The following is a 20,258-nucleotide window of genomic DNA, read 5'->3' on the forward strand; positions in this document are numbered from 1 at the left end:
CAGTAAATTGCAAATTGTACGTAGCTGCTTAGCATTTTCCGTAAATCGCAGTTGGTGTTTTGGCATAACAAAGCAACGTGGTATCAGTCCCTGAAGAAGTTCTTTTGTCTTTCCAGCCAGAACTACAGTCCTGCTTGTGTCTGAGACTATGGTTCAGCGGTGAGTGCATTCGGTCAGGCCACAGTTAGCTGGCACTGATTCTCAGCGAGGGTAAAGAAGACCTGGTTTGGCCTGTCCTCTTCAACACAAGGCACTCGGAGACACACAGGAGCCTTGCTTGCTGAGAGGAAAGGAGGCAGGGCGCTTGCAGTGTTTGTATTTCAGAAAGCATAGCTTTTAAATGGGTGTTACTGGCCCTGACTGTTGCAGTTTAAACTCCAACCCATAGGTTCAGCTGTGAGAAAGAGAAAAGGGCAGTTTTCAGATATGTATCAGGATAGGCAGAAACCCCAAAAGTAAATCCTTTAAAAAGTAATAAAACCCCCACAATCTGTATCAGTGTCTTGGAACTATCACTATTTGTAATAACGTATATCTGGCATAACTGTGTCACTGGGACCAGAATTTGGCCCCAAAATGGCAAATCTAGAGGATATTCACTCAGGCTGCTGCTACTATTTCTGCTGTGTCTGTCCCTTTCTCTTCTACCTATATACACACAGTGTCTCTGTCTCTCTCGCTCTCCTTCTCTCTGCTGCTTCTGCCTCTCTCTCCCCTTCTTCAGGGACCTCTAAAGTGGTGTTATAGGCAACCTCACAACAGTGTTGTCCCTTAGCCCTTCTCAGCCCATACCCAACCCCTTCTGCAGTAAATGATTCTGTAAGATTAACATGGAAGGTCTTTGAAGGAAGCTTGAAACGGAGTATTACGCTGTCATGGGTCAGACCAAGGAAAACTTCTATACAGACCTACATCAACGTATGCATATCAGCTTAAGACATGCCAAGTATGACATATACACCAGTGCTGGTTAGTAAGAGTACTATGGCGCCAGAATTATTTCCAAGAAATCTGACTCTATAAATTGCTGATATTTCAGGGTCCTTTACCATTCTTTTGTGTAGTAAGAACATGTTCTTTCTGGGCCAGAGGATGAAATGAAGAGGGGATGTATGTCTGGAACTAAAAAAGACCCCATTGTTGAGGAATGTTTTGAGAAGTATTGTTCAGATAGTTTTGTTTTGTTATTTAAATCTGCTTGATAGTGCTTGTTTGAAAGTACAGTTAGCGATACTATATAGTGTGCTCATACATTTCTATTTGTATTTATCCTCTCTATGGACAGGGAGGAGAACAACAGAGAGACAAAAGATAGTAAGCAATTATTTTCCTATAAAAACAAACACGTTCTGTCTTTTCTTTATTCTCCAATGCAAAGGAGGTTGTCAGATCGTTTGCAATTTAACATGAGGTCACCATCCCAGCTGAATCCTTTTTTTTCCACACATCCTCAGCCCGCTTTGATAACTAAGCAAAGATCTGCTTATGTGAGCAACCAAGGAGCAAGCAAAGATGGGGGGAAGGTGAGCCTAGGCAGCTGGCTGAAAACAGGATCCTATTTTATTCCTTGCCCCAAGGCCCTCTAACATCTTCAACACCTTTGTGCAAATAAGCATACCATCAGCTGCATCGTATCAAAAGAAGTTCCAGAAATGATGACAAAGCTCAACACTGTAATAAAAATTCTTTATTGTGGTTAAAATGTGTATATTTTCATAGAATAGCTGTAATATTGCATCCAAAGATTTATTTTTTGAAAACCCAACAATATTATCTTCATGAGATATAACCATGACATATAATACAACCCCTTGATATAATAGGTTTTTCTTTCAGTTTGTTTCTTTACAACTCACTGCTTGCACAAAAAATGATCACTTTTTGCCTGTACTTGACAAACTTAGGCTTGTGAGCACATCTTATGCCTTTCTGCCATTTTGGTCTTTCCTCCATCCCCTTGTCACCTGAGCTTCTGGTACAGTGGTACAAGCAAGAATTCAGTAATCCTTGTCCCATACACTTCTAACATTAGAGTTCCTGTGCACAAACCAATCTTACTCAACTGTCTCTCAGGTATGAACACAGGTTTCTTTTGGATCGGATGTTAATGGAGGATAAACTAATGCTGTGAAGAAGAGAGCTCTTCCTCAGTCAGCAACCATCCTGCACCCATTCTATGGGTGCTGGTGGCTTCTGGGGTGGAAGGAGGGTGTGCGTTCGTACACGTGTGCGTTGGATCTGTTTGGATGTGTGTGGCTGCATGTAGACCTCAGTCCCAACGGGCAGGATATGGAAGAGGAGCAGATGCCACCTAATGCCAAAGGTTAGTCTGGTTTTGCCCAGCCTTGGGAGGAGGTTTGGAGCAACAGGGGAGGGACATGGAGCACCACTTACTTCTCTCATACTCTTCTTAGTAATGGAGGGTGAATAGGCAAGGGGCAATATACTGAGCAAAAGAGAGGGCCAGCACCTTGTGAAAGCATGCCTGAGGTGCAGGAACTCAATGGCCTCACTTGATTTGTATTTTAAGCGCGTCATTAGGGTGGCTTTATTTTACTCAGGGCCTGGCCAAGTTTTTCGCTTATCTCACTCCCCAGATAAAGGAGGCTCAGGACTTCATTTTGATATGCCTTCATGATATTTTTTTTTCTTCTTTTTGATAATTCAGGTTAGTCTAATTATACAGCAGACTTGTTGATAATGTAATTTGACTGTTCTGAGTACTGGGGATTCCTCTCCCAGCCCTGTCGAATTTGTGTGAGAGGTTTGTCCAGACAAGGAAATATCAGGAAAAATTTGATGACCAGTACAATACATGGAATAATGAGGGAGAGCATATAGGCACTTGGAAGATACCATCTGTACGATGATGGGTTCAGGAACTGTTTTCCACCATAAACCAGGGTGTGTGCAGTGCACAAAGTCAGTGTCAGATATCCGAGTTTGGACTAGGGGAGAACAAAGGAAAGAGAAGAAGAAGAGGAGGTTAAAACAGTAAATTAAACCAGTACAAATGGAGTCTAAAGGACGCGGTAAGCTTTGTGGAATGTGCCAATTTTAGGAATAATTGGGGGCTGCTGAAATGAAACTGCTTTATATAATATAAAGGCTCTTACTGTTTTATTTAATTAAGATTCATTCAAATAGATCTAGGTGAATCACACTTGTTTTTTTCCTCCATCAACTATCCTGATAATTTTTGCTAGCTTACACATACTGCCTAGTGGTTATCATGTTTGTGAAAATGCAGAGAAAATGCTGAAATTCAGTAGAGAGATCCAAGCTTTTATATGCTCTAATGCTAATCCATCCAGAACTACCATACTGTGCAAGTTTTTGGCCTTGATAAAACATTCATTGATAGTAATTTCCCCTTCCCTTGCCTCCCCTCCCCTGCCAACCCAGCTCCTGCAGAGGCATGGCAGCTTGCACCAAGCTTCCTCCGAACGGGGGGCTTAGATTATAGTGTTATCAAGGGTAGCCTGTTTATAGGCACAGCGGTTTTTAGAGTCTGCAAAACCTGCAGATTCTCTTCAGATCCTTGGCACTGAAAGGATCTGAGTTATAAAGTCTTTTTTTCAGACCTATTTTGAGATAACTGAACTATCTTGCGAACCAACAGAATTAGCCCAATAAATAGCTAAAGTATTTTGCGACTTAGTATAATTGTGGAATTTGGTAATTCCACAGTGTTGGTTTTCTCTTTGTCATTTAGGAGTTCATCTCTTCCCAATTTTCTCTTGCTAATGCAGTAATCCCAGTTGTAACATAAGTAGCCATCAGAACAGTTGTTGTTTCTTACAGGTGAGCTGTATAGCCATGTAGATTTTTTTTGCTTCACTGTGTGATGGTGGATAGTGCACACATCACATTTGGAGATACTAATGGAGGAAGGCCCTAAGTCTCTAGTAAACCTGCCTGTGGTCATAGTTTATAAGGGAAGAAGTTTTTTTTAGAATAAGTCTTTTTCTTACCTGTACAAATCGAAATTCTCGCCAGTTGACATTGTTGCTGACTGAAGGCAAGGAAGTTATTCCCAGAAGAACAAATAAAAAAAATCCTAAAATCCCCAAAGCCACATAAGAGTCACTAAGCCAGGCATTAGTGGTGTTGAGTGGTTCTGTTTCATTGTTCAGTGCCTGAGGAAAAGAAGACCAGGTACACCTTAGTGATAACAGTTTTAGAATCCATGCAGAAAAAATATCCTTTAAGGTAACTAGGAGATAAATGTTATACGTTAACTCTCTGAAAATAATTAGAGATTTACTTGGAATGCCTATTCAAAAGCAGAAGAGGCATTACATTCCATATACATTCCATGTACTTGTAATCATGGTGCATGTTTTACGCTTCTGTAGACCTGCTGTTGAGGACAGGTATGTGATCCTTTCTTGTTAAATAAGGTCAGGAAGTCAAAATATGTGCCATTTTTAAGGTAAAAATACATGTCATTCTTAAAGGTATATGGAGAAATAAGGAAGTTTCTTTAAAATACTCTTAATGTTTACATTTTCCCTGCTTATTTTATTAATATGTAAGCTGTCTAGGAGGAAGACTGAGGCCAGAAATCCCCTCAACTCAACATAATACCATCAAAATTCACATATACCAATAGTTAAAAGGAACAGAAAAATTATGAAAATAACCTTAGTCTGTCCATGTGAATTTCTGAAGCTCAAGGTAGAAGGTAGTATTTGTAATATGGCCCAAAGAAAGGCAGGCATAGAACAGGGGACGAAACTTACCAGGGAGATGATTCGACTGCTGATTTTCCATCTTACGAAGGAGCGAATTGGGATGACAAGAGTGTACAAAACATGCAGAGAAGCAAATGCCAAGGCTACTAGTCCAAGTTGTTTCCTACACAGCATCCATTTGTCCAGCCAGTCTGGGAAACGGTGGTATTTGGTACCTCTGTATAACTGAATAATTGCAGCAAACACACCAGGAACATAAACCAAGGAAAGAAGGATGAGTGCCAATATAGGGCAGATCTGATTTGGAATGGAAATTGCAATAAAAAATGAAAAGTCTTTGTTTTCATTAACATAAGGGTAAATTACCCTATGAGTCAAACAGTAGAAGAAGAAGAAGGCGGTTAGGCCAAGGGACAAAAGGATGGGAAACTTCCACATTGGAAACAGCTGCAGAGGGTAATTTTCTATTTCCTGAGCTGCCAAGAGGGATCCCTTATCTAATGGAGTGAGACCCAGTGCACGAACAATATCCATCACCCTTTGTTTAGCTTCCATGTCATCTCCACAGACAAACACCTGCAGCCAAAAACAAACAAAAGTTTTATTTAGACAGATTTTTGTGACATTCTCTACTGCCGTCCTACCTGGATATGGACGATGAGCACAAGTTTCCTAGGCTACTTGTTGGATTCCCTACTGGCCTTAATTTATAAAGGCAAAAAGTAACCTACAGTTACTTTCTTGGCCAACAAGTGCAAGAACTAAGAGTAGGAATCTTTTATTTGGGGAAGGAGATAGTTTCAAGTGGCAAAATTTTGTGTCTGAAAGGAGTAATGTATAACACACAGTGCAAGTCTTTGCCTGAAAGACTTGACATACTCTTCTGAAAACCTGCAAGTGGTTTGTAAGCACAAGATTTTATTGGAGTAAATAGGAGCAAAATTTTCAATAGGAGTAAATTGGAGCACAATTTTCAATTGCTCCTACAGTGGTCTGTAAGTACTCGAGGGAACTGGGGACAGAGGTCTTTAAAACATGATTGCTCTATCACAAAAATAAATATTTCTTTCCAAGTCTAGTAAAATAGTTAAGAAACCATCTTTTCTGTGAGTGTGCAAGACAGTACTTCTTTGGAACTGGGAGAAAGGGGGCAACTTCTACTCCCATTGATATGATAAAGGCTTGTACAGCCTAGGCTTGGAAATCCTTGGGTCTTTGGCTAAATGGTTTGGCAGCAGAAAACAAAGCTAGTAATGGTTTGGGTTTGAGTGGCTGGCTGATTTCGTACATTCTTCAAGAGCATTGTCCCTCACAGCAGTAGAAAACAGAGTAATAACAAATTACTTGTCTTGAAGTAAGCTGTTGTGTTGATTCCTATGGCCTGTGCTCACTGGCCTGTGGTTAAGGATCTGGTTAAAATAGTTTTCACACACTGTTGTCATATTAAACTTCTATGGTGATGGATTCCAATTTAGAAAACTTAATTTATTCACCTTCCAGCTCACTTCTGCTGCCTATACTCATTCTGTTGCCCCATCATATCCCTTGCCTCCCTGTTTTTGCTCTCTTCAGTTTTATTCTTTGATGTATTCTTCCTATCTCCTTTCTGTTTAACTTTAGAACCTGGTAAAGAACTGACGCAACCCTCATTTCCTCCTGATTTGCTGTTTCTCTGTTTGGAGCTCGGCTATCTTTCTTTCCTTACTTCTCTAGTGTCTCCAAACGCCGAGTTCAGAGGCAAGCTATTGATATTCCTTGTCGTGCCATATTACAAGCCAAAAGCAAGTAAGTTTTAGTTCCCATTTAATTTGAAAAGGGTGATTATAGTGAAAATACCATCTCAACTTTGTCTGATCTGTATGTCTTGTGCGTGTTCTGTCTAGCTGTTAAGAAGCCATATGATACATAACTCTATGACATAGGAAACCCCCGTTGCTCAGTCTTACCTGCCGGCTTGCATCCAGTGCACCTGACTGCAAAGCCCAGGCTGACACAGTGTTAAAGGCTTTCACAACCTTGGCACCAGGCACCAGCTGAGCGAGGTACTCTGCATTGGATTCAGGATACTGGTTTATTTTTAAGTTGTTGCTTACGTCCACCAAGATTTTTCCATGGAGAATTTCTGCTAGTGGTGTAAGGAAGTTGTAATTTTGCCTCTGGATTGCTATAATGATGATGGAAGCTTTCTGTGCTGCCTCTGCATGGCTCATCACCTTTGCATCCTTGGGAATAAGGCTGGATCTCTGTGTGCTCCGGCTTCCAAACACAATGGGGTAGCCGGACTGAATCATTTTTTGCCCTAGAGCTCTTCCAAAATCTCCAGTTCCAAATATGCACACTGTCTCTTTTTTGTTAGAAGTGTTGGGAGCCAAAGCCATTATGTTGGAAGAATTTTTATTCATCTGTTTAAAAAAAAAAAAAAAAAGTTATGAGAACAAACTAAGTAGAACATCAAGCTCTTGAAAATGGAAGGTTAGCAGCCATTCTGGCTATATAAAATAAATAACTGAGTTTTCTTGCCTCTTAATGTGCTTTCTGCACACTTTTCTGAATACACACTCTCAGAAGATTTCTGTACAGTTTTTAAAAAACAGTTCTGGATATTCACCTCTCCATCTCTTATGGCACCCTCTTCTCCATCTATTTTGTGGATTTTAACATTCAGCTGAACTGTTGCAGTTTTCCTCTCTCAAAAGGAAAGCAGGACAAAAAGATACCGGAGCACACTGCTTACTTGTGCTATAGAAAAACATTGAAGAGGAGTGTGTTTCTAGTTTCTAGTCAGATTAGAACCTGGAAGGTCTTTTGTGAAATACTTGAAGAAGAGATACTGTAAAAGGTAGCTACAAACCTATCTGTTGTCCTCAGTATTTCCTTAATACAACTAGTCAGTGCCAGTTTGTTTTATTGTTGTTCTTCAATTTCCTGAAGAATGTCCTATTAAGCATTTGGATAGTGGAATTGGAATAATTCATGTTGAACATAGATTTCTGATATTTATATATTACTCATAATAAAATTCTCTTTGAGGTTTTTATCTGTCCTCCTTTATCACTGTACCTGGAAGCTTCAAAGTCTTTAATGTATTATCCATGCCATAGCAGTACGTACGCTCTGTACTTGCAGAGTGAGACCCATGATACAAATACAGAATCAAAAAGGTCTGCTCCAGAGGTCTTGCATTAGGTCCACATGCTGTTGTCCTCACTTTACAAAAGGTGAACTCAGACCAGAAAACCCAAGGCCCAAAGGAAGACCTCCAGCAGGAGACCCTGAGACACCCCTCTCTTGGCCTGGCAAGCATTTTAGTACTTAGACCGGCCATTTAGTTTGCAGGAACCCTGATTCAAGTCTTTCACTGCATCACAGGTAACTGTCTTAATTAAAGCTGTGGGAATAATTGATTTGCCAGTTTGCAGGAAAGAAATGCATGAAATGGTTAGCTAGACCCAAAACAACTGCTTTGCTACTTGCTGTTTATTAACCCTTTGCTTACATTCTTCTGTGAAGCACCATTCAAAATGAAACTGCCATTTAAAAATACTGAGATGATGTTCTGCACTTTATTTTACATTTTTGTCTAGCCAGAACAGTTTCTGCTTTTTAAAAATCTGGCATGATTTTAAATTGTTTGACTCAAAACTTGCATTTTTTTTGCTGAATAAAAAAATCAAGCCTGAACTTCCCCCTACCCTGCTGTGACCTAGAGTTGAGGACCGTGAATCAGGGATGCACACATTTTTGGCCTGTGCTGTAGGGTGTAAGCTTCAGTAGCAAGATAGGCAGAGAAACGCTTGTTCTGAGAATCATGTGTGAAGATTTTGGCTTGAACTACCTCTGTATGTAGCTAGCTGGCCACCAGTTGGCATCAGTGCCTGCCCAGCACGGTTCCTGCAGTAAGCTGTGGAAGCCCTGGGATTTAGAGAGCTGCCAAGGGAGTTTGCTTCTGGTCATTAGGGGAAGGCATCAGTTCAGGCAGAGAAGAGCCCGAGGATCTGTGTGCTCCGGGGCTGTGTGGCTGGAGCAGGGCCCCCGGGAGGCTTTGCAGCGCAGCAGGGTGTTAACCCCAGCTCTCCTCAAGCTGCGGTCCCAGCTATCCAGCTGGACTCTGTGTACTTCATCAAGTAACACACTGAGCATGAAAACAGATCTTCAAAGGGAGCCATCTGAATGTCTTTTGCATATTTGTGTGCTCTGACACATGCATACAAATGCAAAGTCCTTTTTGACATATGTAAAAATCCTTCTCTGAGGGCTTTATTAATGTCCCATGAGGCTCTAACGTGACTAAAGCTATGAAATTCCTTTTTGGGGTTGGTCCATATTTCCAAAAGCACAGAAGAACTGCATATGCAATATTAATAAATGGTCCAACTAATAAGACTCAACTTTCCTTTCTTCTTAATTTTTCCTTTTAACAAAGTAGGCTCTTTTCTAAAATGGAAAGTAGAATTTAGTTGTAGCACACGATTGACCATTTGAAAACTTTGTTATTTGCGCTAAGAAATCATTAAGTTATTGCTGAGTGAACTATGCAGATCATTCTCCTCTCCAAAGTAAGACTCGCAAAAACCAAACCTCAAATGGATGTTACCACGTATTATATTTGGTAGATCAGTTAAAGTTATGTTATGTTTGGGCTTATAAGAATATTGAATACAGAAATGGATCTACTAGCAAGAAATAAGTCTATAAAGTGCTTCTGATGTTCACTAATGCTGAATGTCTCATTTACTAGGGAACACTTAACTCATCTTGCCAGAAAACAGAAAACAGAAAAAGAGGGAGATGAAAAGAAAAATTAATGTAAGGAAAATTCTTTTTTTTCAAAATACAGTTTCTTGGAGTACTATCTAAGATTTAAGGGGACTTGTACAAGGAAGTGGATAATATTCCATAGAAGGCTGAAGAGAGTTAAAGCTGTCTTTAATACTGGTGATCTAATTTAGCTTAATACCATTTTTACAAGAAGGACAATTTGCCTGAATAAAGTAAGCAGAATTTACCTTTTGTTTTTAAGAATTACTTAATGGGGATGCCCATAGCTGTTATGATGGTACACATTATATATTAGAAATAAACTGGTCACTAATGAATTTTTAACAGATTAAGTTATATTGTAAAAACTGATGTGAATTTAATATTTATTCTGAAAAATTACATGTAAGACAAGGCAAATTTGCTTTTAAATCCCAGGCCTTCTGGACCATGCCTCTTTCTAACAAAGACAGAAATGAAATTAATATTCTCCATTGAAGCCTTTTTTTCCTTCCTTCCTTCCTTTCAACACGTCTTTGTGCCAGCTGGCTGTTGTTGAACTAAAAGAAGCTTGTGGGTTTTGCAGTGACCTTCTGGAGGTTAATTCAGGCGATAGGTTATGAGCACATAGACAGTGTGTATATAAATTCTGACTTTGCTGTGTGTATTTGAAGAAAATGCAGCCTCTGATGGCAACTGGGTGGGTGCAAAGGCAAAACAAGGAAAATGGCCTCCCAGAGTCCATGATGGCGATAGCTACAATGTGAAAAGAGAGTAATTTTCTATAGGACAGTAATTTTCTACAGGATAAGGTGTTTTATTGTCATATGTCAGTGTGAAAGATGGGAAGCAGAAGTACATCACAAGGGACAGAGTGCCAGCCTGGTGTCTGGGAGCTCAGCCCAAAGGCTGACACTGGGGTCTCTGGAAGCAGCTGATGGCACTGAGGGTCTGCTCCATGCCCAGGGGTTATGCTGAGCTCTCTCAGTGTGCCAGAGGAAAGCAGAAATACCAGTAATTTTATATATGTAGCCATGTATTATCTGAAAAAAGCCACAGAGATTTGTGTTCATGCATAACCTTTTTGCTTATGTCCATCCCCCTAACATTAGAGCGCTAGTGATGCCTTTTGTTATTTGAAAGATATTCCTTGTAAGCTTCTGTAATGATTAACTGCATCCTTTCTCTTCTGCATTGTTATACACTGACTTATCCTATTTGAAGGAAAATGGTGGTAATCTCTGAGTTTACTTGGTCAGTAATGATAAAAGGAGGTGCGGAAAGAAAAAAAAAAAGCAGCTAACTGCAGAACTGTTGCTTCTACCCGCTGCATAAACACCAGGGGAATTGAATGAAGGTTCAATGTTTAGTTCAGCAGTTATATGCAAGTACTTCAGTTATGTAGGAGTGTGAATGAAGACAGGCACATTGCTTCACACGTGGGAAAAAGGAGGGATTTCCTAGGGAAGCAACGCCACAGATGAAGTACGGTGCCAAAAGTGGAAAGGCAGAGATGGGACTGAGTTGTAGACTGGGATGGATAATGGAAAGATCAGAAAGGTGTAACATGAAATGGCAGACAGGAGATGAGTAAAATGATTCAAAAGGTAGAAAGGCAAGATGAAAGGAGCAGGAAAGAGTAGTTTTACTATTTATATTTTAAAAGGAAGCAAACCAAATAACTGGTGGTCATCTCAAGAGATTATCTAGTCCGTGTCCCTCCCTAAGGCAGGATGAACTATGCTTAGACAAAGTCTGACAGGTGCTTGTCTAACCTGTTTGTAAAACCTTCCTGTGTTGTGGATGCTGAAGTTTTCCTTGCTTATTGCTTTCTGAGGCAGATTTTCCTATATGTAATCTGTGTCACCTCCTCCACAGCAGATACAGGTGTCAATTTATCCCCCTTCTCTTTGCAGCAGCCTTTGTTGGACATGAAAGCTGTTACCATTTCACCCTTTTCTTCTCTAGACGAAACAACCCCAGATCTTTCCCTGCAAGTCATGCTTCTGAGAGTGGTAATCTTTCTCATGGCTTTCTTCTGATCTTGGTAGGCTAAAGTGCTCCAACTGTTAATTAAAAGTATGGTGCTAAAACTGAGTGCAGTACTCTTGCTGAGATCTTACCAGAGAGAAGAAGATCCACTTGCCTCATAGGCAACACATCATCTCACTGTCACATTTGTTTTATTCACAGCACAGCTGATTCATAGTCAGGTTGTGATGCATTAAAAGGATGAGTACTTTAACAAGTAGTGTGTGGCAACAGGAACCAAGATGTAGACTGAAACAGCTGGTGCTGAGCACATGTTGTTTACACTATCCGTGTGTCATAGACTTCCACCTTGGACTAGCTTTGGTTTAGTATTGCAGCCTGAGTGCCCACTAGCAGCTGCAGTGCTTTGGGGTGCACCAAAGGCATGTCTTCTGGCTCAGCTTTCATGGAAAGGCATCGAGTTTCATAAGCTCTAAGAGTTCTCTGTGGTGTAAAGCAAAGCTTGAAAAGTGGTGATCTGCTTCTACATCTGATCAGAGCTGGAATACTAATATAAATGCATCCTGCTACAGCCAAATCCTTTAATTGGGCTGCTCCTATGTCACTTGCTCCATCCTCAATTTCTGTAGTTTTTCTCTGACTCAGAGCTGTATTGTGCACTTGTCCCTGTTGAATAGCACCATATATTTTCAAACTGTAGCTTCAATTTGTCAAGATCATTTTGATTTCTAAGCCTGTCCTCTAATGTGCTTGCAGCCCTTTTCAACTTTGTCAGATTGTCAGCTTTAATAAGCACAGTGTCTATTCTGGTATCTACACCATTTAATGACATTCTGGAACAGGACTTTTGCCAGGAGAGACCTCCTGTATATCTGCAGTAAATGTAGTCTTCTGTTTTGACATTGATTAACTGAGAGACTGAAAATGTTTCTCTCACTAGTTCTGCAGAACCTTACCTTATATTAGTTTAATCTAGGCTGCGTTTTCCTAGTATGCTTTTGAAAAATCTTCTCTAACATTTACCATAGCAAAACTTCACTTGTCAAGTTGTATAGCCTCTGTGATTCACAAGGACTGTTATCCTGTTATAAGAGGAAATGAGGTTGGTTTGGAATGATTTGTTTGTGATTAATCCATGTGCCTGTAACCCATTTCTTTCTTATCTTCCCTTTGCTTCCTCTGTTTGAGAATTGTACTTAAATGTATTGGGCCATAATTCTGCACCTCCTCTTTCTTCTTACTTTTAAAGATAGCTGTTATTCTTGCCTTTCCAGTCTTTCAAAACTTCACCTCTTCCACACAGTTCTTAAAGATAGTTATTAATGGCTGTGGAAATGCTTCAGTTATCCCCTGAACAATGTGAACTGAATTCCATCAGCCTTGCTGATCTCAGGTCATTTAACTCACCTGAGCACGGCCTAATCTCTTTTCTGTCATCTAGCCAGAATTTTCAGTTCTTTGCTACTGATGTAAACCCTTTTATCATGGTTGACCCTTCTAGTGAAGAAAGAACAAAATAGGCATTACAGAGGTGGCTTTCTTCAAGTCATTAGTCAGTAGCTTTCTCTCAGTTGTTGGGTGGATCAGTTCTCTCCTTGATTTTCCTTTAACAGTTTATGTTTTTACAGGAAACTTTTTGTTATTCTAGAGGTACCTTACTAATTACAATTCTTTTTGTGCTGTGGCTTTTCAAATCTTATCAACATATTAGTACTATTCTTCTGTGCTTGCCCATAGATTTTGATTTATGTATGTTATTTAAGTCTGAAGTGTCTGAAGAACTCAGAGTGCCAGCCATGGTGCTGTCTTATTGCAGTCCTTGTTCTGCGCTGCAATCTTTATGTCTCTGCTTTTGACATAGTTTCGTTAAGCAGCTATCAAATCTTCTAACTCCATTTTGCTCTCAGGTTGTACTTCTCATGGAACATCACTTTCCCACCTTCAAAATCAAGTATACTCTGCTTATTATTCTGCTAGGTGGACAAGTCCATTTTTGACCACTTGATCTCGTCTGGTGACCTGTGGTAGCTCCCAGGTGTTGCAGAACCTCTATAATTTTCAAAAGCCTTCTACTGGATCTATTTTCTTTTATCTTTTGATGCAGGGCAGAAGTTTAGGAGATGAAGAAGGATATGAGAAGATAAATGGCCAAGGTATCACCAGGATTTTGATCCATAGCCATGTAAAATAAAGGTTTGTAAGTAGAATAAGAAAAGAGTTAATGGACAGCACAGCTGTGATCCAGGTAGGTTATGGTGTCTGCTATGGGAACTAGTCTTAAGATTTACAACACTGATCCATTTATCATCTTTTTCTTTTTCTTCTTTTTAAGCTCATTGTAAAAATCATAATCCCAAAGGTGGCCATAAAGATTATATACAGAACAAATATTATGGGAGCATAACTTTAAAAAGTGAAGTATCAAAGGCCCTCTTTCTGTGTAAACTAAATATTTTGACTGTTATTTCCTTGTGAGTCACAGCAGAGACTCTGATACACTATGCAAATAATAAACAGTGCTAGGCATCAGGATGGCCTCTCTGCAGCAACTTGCCATTGTTCCAGTACAAAATTCTGGAGGCAGATAAAGGTCCTGACATAATACATCTGGCCGATTATATAGCACGCTTGGGGTACATTCACCTGCGTGAATCTGTATACAGTTACACAGGAGTCATGACAACAGTATTGACTGCATATCCAGTGATTCATGTACTAGAATATCAGTACAAAAATTCTGTTTTCTAGGTTCACCTTTCTAGAAAAAGCTTGTTTTACCAGACTTCAAAAGGGTTATTTTTCTATAATGATGGGGAGACACTTGGGTTGACACTTTGGAGCTTATTAAATTTAGTACATTGCACAGCTGAACTATAATAGTATCCTGCTGCACGAAGAAGTTAATTCTTCCCTCAGGTTCACTAACCTGTGGTGTTTAACGCTGCTTGTACAGTACTGAAACCAGGACATCTGGGATAAGCAGTCTGGGTTCAGACGGTGCCCTCCTGTAGACCTCATTTTAAGCTGCTGACATGACTTCTCACATGTCACCTTAACTGCAGTGCTTTTTTAACACAGAGTATTTGTCTGTTTCTGTTTTCTTGTTTTTCCCCCCAAATCTCTCATCATCGCAAGGATCAGCTGAACTTTCTCACACAGCATCCACATACATAAGTCTTCAAGCCCCTGCTAAAGGTCTTTTTCAGCCAAAGCTCTGCATCTCTGCTCAGAAAGCACCTGAAAACATGCAGTTCCTTACATGGATTTAAGAACTTGTTTATGTAGTTTGAACCACACAGGCAGGGCTGAGCACACTGCAACTCATTTCACCGACAGAGGTTCAGAGTGCGCCTTACACTTTGAAACCAGGTTCTCACCACCACTACAGAGAGAAAGCCAAGCACGCCGTCGGACTTGATGTGAATACACATCTTAATCCTGCTGGGCAACTGTGCACTGACCTTGAATTGGGATTTATGGCTTAACTGGTGAAAATATACCCTTTGGAGGTGTCCTGCAGACCTTCCTCATACCTCGCTGAACAGACTGAACAGGTTCCGTCGTGTTTGCTTCCCCATTGCCTCTGTGTACACCTGGTCCTTCCCTGCCTGATAAACATACCTGCTTCTCAGTCATGGGTGGGCTGCAGTTGTAACCGTGGTGCTTTGACACCGTGCTGGTGGCATGTACTCATGCTGGTGGCAATCAAGAACAGTGCCTATAACCAAGAGTATCAAAGGCAGTGGAAGTGGCCATTTTTTCATTTTTTCCTTAACATCGAGTCTCTTTTTTTGTTGTTGCCTTCAAATCCCTGTATACCTGTGGATGGGCATGGTGAACTTCAAATAAGCAAATGACTACATATTTTTGCTTGGAATTATACTTTTTTCATTGGTAATTTTTAGTTTCCCATGCTGTCAAGTTCTCCAAAGTCAGACAATTTCTTTCTGGAATAGAGTTTATTCTCATAATTGTCATAGCTGTTTGTTACATGTACTGGCAAGCAGAAGTCATCCCTGACTGTTGTGTTTTGGGTTGGTTTTTTTTTTTTTTTCAAATGAGAATCCTGCTTTGTCCTGTCATCTATGATCAAAAGGTGTATATTATACAAAAATGCCCTAATACACTAAAATTACATATAGTAACCCATTAAATATAGTAGAGAAAGAGAGTGATTAATACTTCATTTCTTACATATGTAGTACTGCAGCTTTGGAGGTATTTTTATGAGTATATTTCACACATACATGATACTCATTAATCCTGGTGTAGCTTGGAAAACAGGTGAAATGTGATTTAAAAAGTCTCCTCAGAAAGGCCTGTACACTACTCTGAGGCAATCTCATTTACTTAAATTTTCATTTTACCATTCTCACAGAGAGAGAAAGAAAACACACTACAACAAATACTTTCTTACAAGATGACAGTTGTAGAACCAAATCTGCTGTGAATTATAAACTGCATTTTCTGTTGCTTGATACGCCTAAAACTGAAAGGCATGTGGCTAAACTACTCTCCCATGATTAATCCAGTACTGAAATGCATAAAGAAAAGAGCAGAATAGCTCTTAACAAACGTATTACAACAAATTATTCATGAATTTTCTTTCAAGCAAATGAATATCTGCTGTTCTTCTCAGCAGAAAATCCTGGGCTCCAAGTTTTGACAAAGCTGATAAAAAATAATTGTTTGAGACAATAAATTCGCCTACAGAGGACATTGCATTTCCCACATCTTCACTTTTTATCAGGAGAACACTAAAGCTGCCTGGAGGCTCTTCAAACAAATGAAGTACAGGCCTAAATAGATGTGCTTAATGTTGTCTAAATCATAGCAAAGTACTGAGAGGGCTGGAAATCTCAGCACCTCCAGCTGCTCCCATAAACACGTAAGCCTCAGCTATAGCTTAAGTAATTTCCTCACTCTTTTCAGGGCTATTGTACAGTTCTGAGGTGTGCAGGTATTAAGCTTTAATCCAGCCTAGCCAACTGCAAGGAGAATGAAAAGTATTTCATAAAACACCTGAAGGTGAGCAAGGGTGAGAAGGAGAGACAGTCCTGTCTACGGTGCAGAGGGCACTGGATTGAGCCCAGTTGGCCCAGGAGATGCCCTGAGACTGTGAAAGGTGTTTTCACATCCACGGTGCATGGAGAAGCACCTCCTGGATTCCTGCTGAGTCCTCCCCTCACTGTGAAGTTATTCTTCTGAGCATCTTTTATCTGCCATTTAGAGACATTAACAAATAGCTCTATCTCAGAGAAATAACACTAGAAATAATGAAGCCTGGCTTCCTAGGGGTTTGTGTTTCTTGGCTGATTACAAGTGCTGATTGATGCTGTTTCCAATCACAGAAGATGACTCCTATAACATTTCTTCTCATGGATTTTTGGGTCTTTTAAATGTATATAGTCACAGTATAGTCTTTCATTTTTCAGGACTCTTCTGTGGGGTCTTCAGCTGCCTTTTTTTCATGCAACACAAGGAAAATGGAGCCCTCTCTCCTCCTGGTATATTTGTTTGAAATCATCACTAAAAAAATAATTGAGGAACACACATAAACATACATACACTCACATGCCTCTGCATGACCAGAGAAATCTCACTTCCTACAGAAATCAGGCTAAAATAATGGACATCCTATAAAATTTATGTACACACACCCACGTGAATGTCTGTACCACCAAAAGAGAAGGAAACAAGTGAGGAATGGCTCTTCAGTTGTGACCCTATGTTGTTGTGGTCTGTAGAAAGACACGGAGGATGAGGCAGGGGATGTTATTTGGGATGCTTTTACTGATAGCCCATCAGTAGGATACACTGAGACTAGAATTAGGTGCATTACAGCAGCCACCAACCAAAACCAGACCTTCAGAATGCTAAAAATGTAAGAGTTCAAGCCACGTATTTATTATGAGCTCTAGGACTGTGTGACAAGCCTGACTCTCTTCCCATTTACACTAATGGAATTGTTGATTTTCAGTTAGCTTGCTTTTGGACCAGGCTGGCACAAGCTGGAAGAAAAAGCAGCCCAGTTATTTCATAACACCTGTGATAAAATCAAAGGTGAGGTGACTGGTGTGGCACTGTGATGATGTTCTTAGCTGTCTTATCCTCTTAGAAATCTGAGTAAGAGAGAGTATAGTGAAAGATTTAAGAAAAAGGAGCATGAATATGGAGTTTCCTTGCCAAAACAAATATGTGTGGATTTGTAACATGTCTGGAATGGGGCCAAGCAGATTTTACAGAATGTTCATTCATCTGTGTTCTTGCTTACACAAGCCTATACACTAAAATGTGTTTAAAGGCATGTGATTTAACACGGGATAACTTTATCATCTCCCTTATTCACTTAATATGAAGTACATTAGATGTATTTACTTGTTCCTTTGGTTTCCTTTCTTTCTCTTACATGGACTTGAAGATTTTCCTCTTCTACTTGACTGAAGTAGAGTGGCATCTGTAGAGACATGCCTGCCTTCAGGACAAAGTGAACACTGATATATTCAGAAGTAAATTATGTTCCTCACCAAAAAAAGAAAAAAAAGAGAGAGAGAGAGTTTTAAATGCTGTTGCATTTTTCAGCAAGGAAAAGTTCTTATCAGGCAATATTTTAAGAACCAGGCCTTTCTCAAGATGGAAGAAATTCCCCTTCATACTGAGCTGAATTTGTCAGGTCTTTTTAAGAAACAACCTTAAGCTACAGGCTTTGAAAATTAACTGCTGAGAAGCCTGAATTTAAAAACATTATTATAAAATTAAAAAAAACCCAAACCAACCAACAGATGAGATTACTAAAAAATTTACAGAACTGTTCAGAGCAGCATCCTATACTGAGAAACATCTAGTTTGTTTTGGGTTTTTTTTCCAACCCAAACTTCCTTTGAGTTCAGCTCAGGTTTTGCAGGTGCTTGAGCTGCTGCTGGTAATTCCCCAGCCTGGCAAATGGGACGGATGTGTGCAATGTGGGTCATTACCTCGGCTCCTAGCCCAGGCATTGGTACAAATGAAACCTCTCTGCCAGGGGATGTACAGCCTGTGAGCTACAGTTCTTGGAGCAAAGCATTGAGACCAAATTGCTCGCAGTGCAGCACAGGGCAGCCAAAGTTATCCTGTGCCACGGTCCACTGCACAGGGGCATAGGAAACCTTGAAACAAGACCTCTTAGAAAACTTTGGTGCCTAAGCCCTCTTATGCACAGGCTGCCACCTTCACAGAGAAGTCACCCTGGTCTCCGTCCTCTGCTTGCTCCTGGGTCTCAGCCAAGGTTGCTGGGTATCTCTTGCTCCTACCCTTGTGAAGTATGTGGGGTGAAGGCAGAAGCTGCTCTCTTGGTTTTGCATGCCAAGGCCATGCAATAAGCAAGAAAGGAGTGTACTGGACCCTATCTATGCAACTGAAGTGAAGGAAAAGGTGGATATTTGGGACATGATATGCAGCAGAGACAAATGAAAAGCTTATGTGTTCTTACTAAAGTTAGTTGAAGAAAAAGGAAGAGGGTGCCAGGACATGCGAAAGAAAGTGTCATGCTGATTTTGTAATTGCCTAATTGGACAAAATAATTTCCTCCTGCAGGGTGGCCCTCTCTTGCGGCTCCAGCAAGGAAACGCACTACAAAATGAGGAACTGGATTTTCTGAATAAACCTGTTGTCTTTATTGCATTACCATTTTATGCTATTATGACTATTGCATAATTACCCACTTGTTGTGAGTACTCATGTCTTTTTACATATTTCCTGCTCTCACAGCCCTTGCAGCATGGGACCACCCCAGAGAAATCCTTTGTCAAACATTCCTGTGCTCTAATGATGCCAGAAAGTGTTTTGCTTTTTTGCAATCAATGTCTCCACTAAATTTCTTAGCACTTAAGGCTTGTTTATCTAGAGGCCTACAGAAACTTGTTCGCATAGTTGGTATCCGTAATGGATTGGTGACAGGCAGCAGTAAAATGCTTTGATCCCAGTCCTCAGGTGCTGTAACTTGTCTGAGGTGGATGGCTGTGCCGCTTCCACCATTGATCAAGAAGTTTGTAGCAGATTATTATAATTAAGCACCTTTGAAGTGCCAAGTTATATGAAGCTCTGGTGCAGTTCAGGTTGTAGAATTCAAATTAAGTTTATTAATATTCTCATTTTTATGGGATATCATGCTGTTTATGGAAATGTTTTTTTTCTGCACAGATTTGTCTTGGTGAGGCTGCTTCTCTTGGGAAAAGCACATGGAGGGAAACCATCTGAGCTGAGAACCTGTCCTCTCTCCTGATTTAATCCTAACCTCATGTTTTCCTAAGCAAGTCATGGGATCTGCATCTCCCAGGGGAGGTTTAGACCTAGCCTTGCAACTGAACCAGGGTGATAAACAGCACTTTGCCAGCGTGACACACAGGGCAGCTCAGCTAAGCACAAGAGGAGCGGTCCTGAGCTGGGTAGCCTGAAACTGTGCCTCCAGCACACCACCACCATGAAAGTTAGAGCATTCCTCCAGTAATCTGACCAGGAAAGGGTCACCTCAACAGTTTAGTAAAGTAAAAAAACAATAGCTTGATGCCATCTTTGCAATTGTGTCTCCAGGGCTGTACTCAGTAGTCACTATGAGGCTGGGAGGCAGCTTTGTCAGTCCTCTAATTAATGCCTTTGCTGGCAGCTATTCCCACTCCCTGTCCGTTTCCAAGAAGCACCGATATAACCAGCACTTACTGGAGCTGCCACCCACTGCCTGCCACCAGCCCGACGGAGCACCCTGTGCAAACCGTGGCAGTGGGTGGGAGAGAAAATGCTTCACAAGGACACTTGAGAGCGCACCCAATTGTCACA

At 40.5% G+C, this 20,258-nt stretch overlaps 1 protein-coding gene across 2 annotated transcripts in view; it reads right to left on the minus strand.

Annotated features, from left to right (window-relative positions):
* Positions 1-1,672: 1,672 nt before the first annotated feature.
* STEAP4 (STEAP4 metalloreductase) overlaps positions 1,673-20,258 on the minus strand; it is a 68,140-nt gene continuing 49,554 nt past the window's right edge. For both annotated transcript variants that reach the window (XM_080385564.1, XM_080385563.1), the window contains 4 exons: positions 6,644-7,099; positions 4,746-5,273; positions 3,975-4,139; positions 1,673-2,948 (listed from right to left, as the gene is read on the minus strand). In XM_080385564.1, coding sequence (XP_080241690.1) covers positions 2,679-2,948; positions 3,975-4,139; positions 4,746-5,273; positions 6,644-7,099 — 1,419 coding nt within the window. In that variant the 3' untranslated portion in view covers positions 1,673-2,678. The remainder of the gene's footprint in view (positions 2,949-3,974; positions 4,140-4,745; positions 5,274-6,643; positions 7,100-20,258) is intronic.

The sequence above is a fragment of the Falco punctatus genome (genome assembly GCF_963210335.1).
Source record: "Falco punctatus genome assembly, chromosome: 4".
Taxonomy (NCBI): Eukaryota; Metazoa; Chordata; class Aves; order Falconiformes; family Falconidae; genus Falco; species Falco punctatus.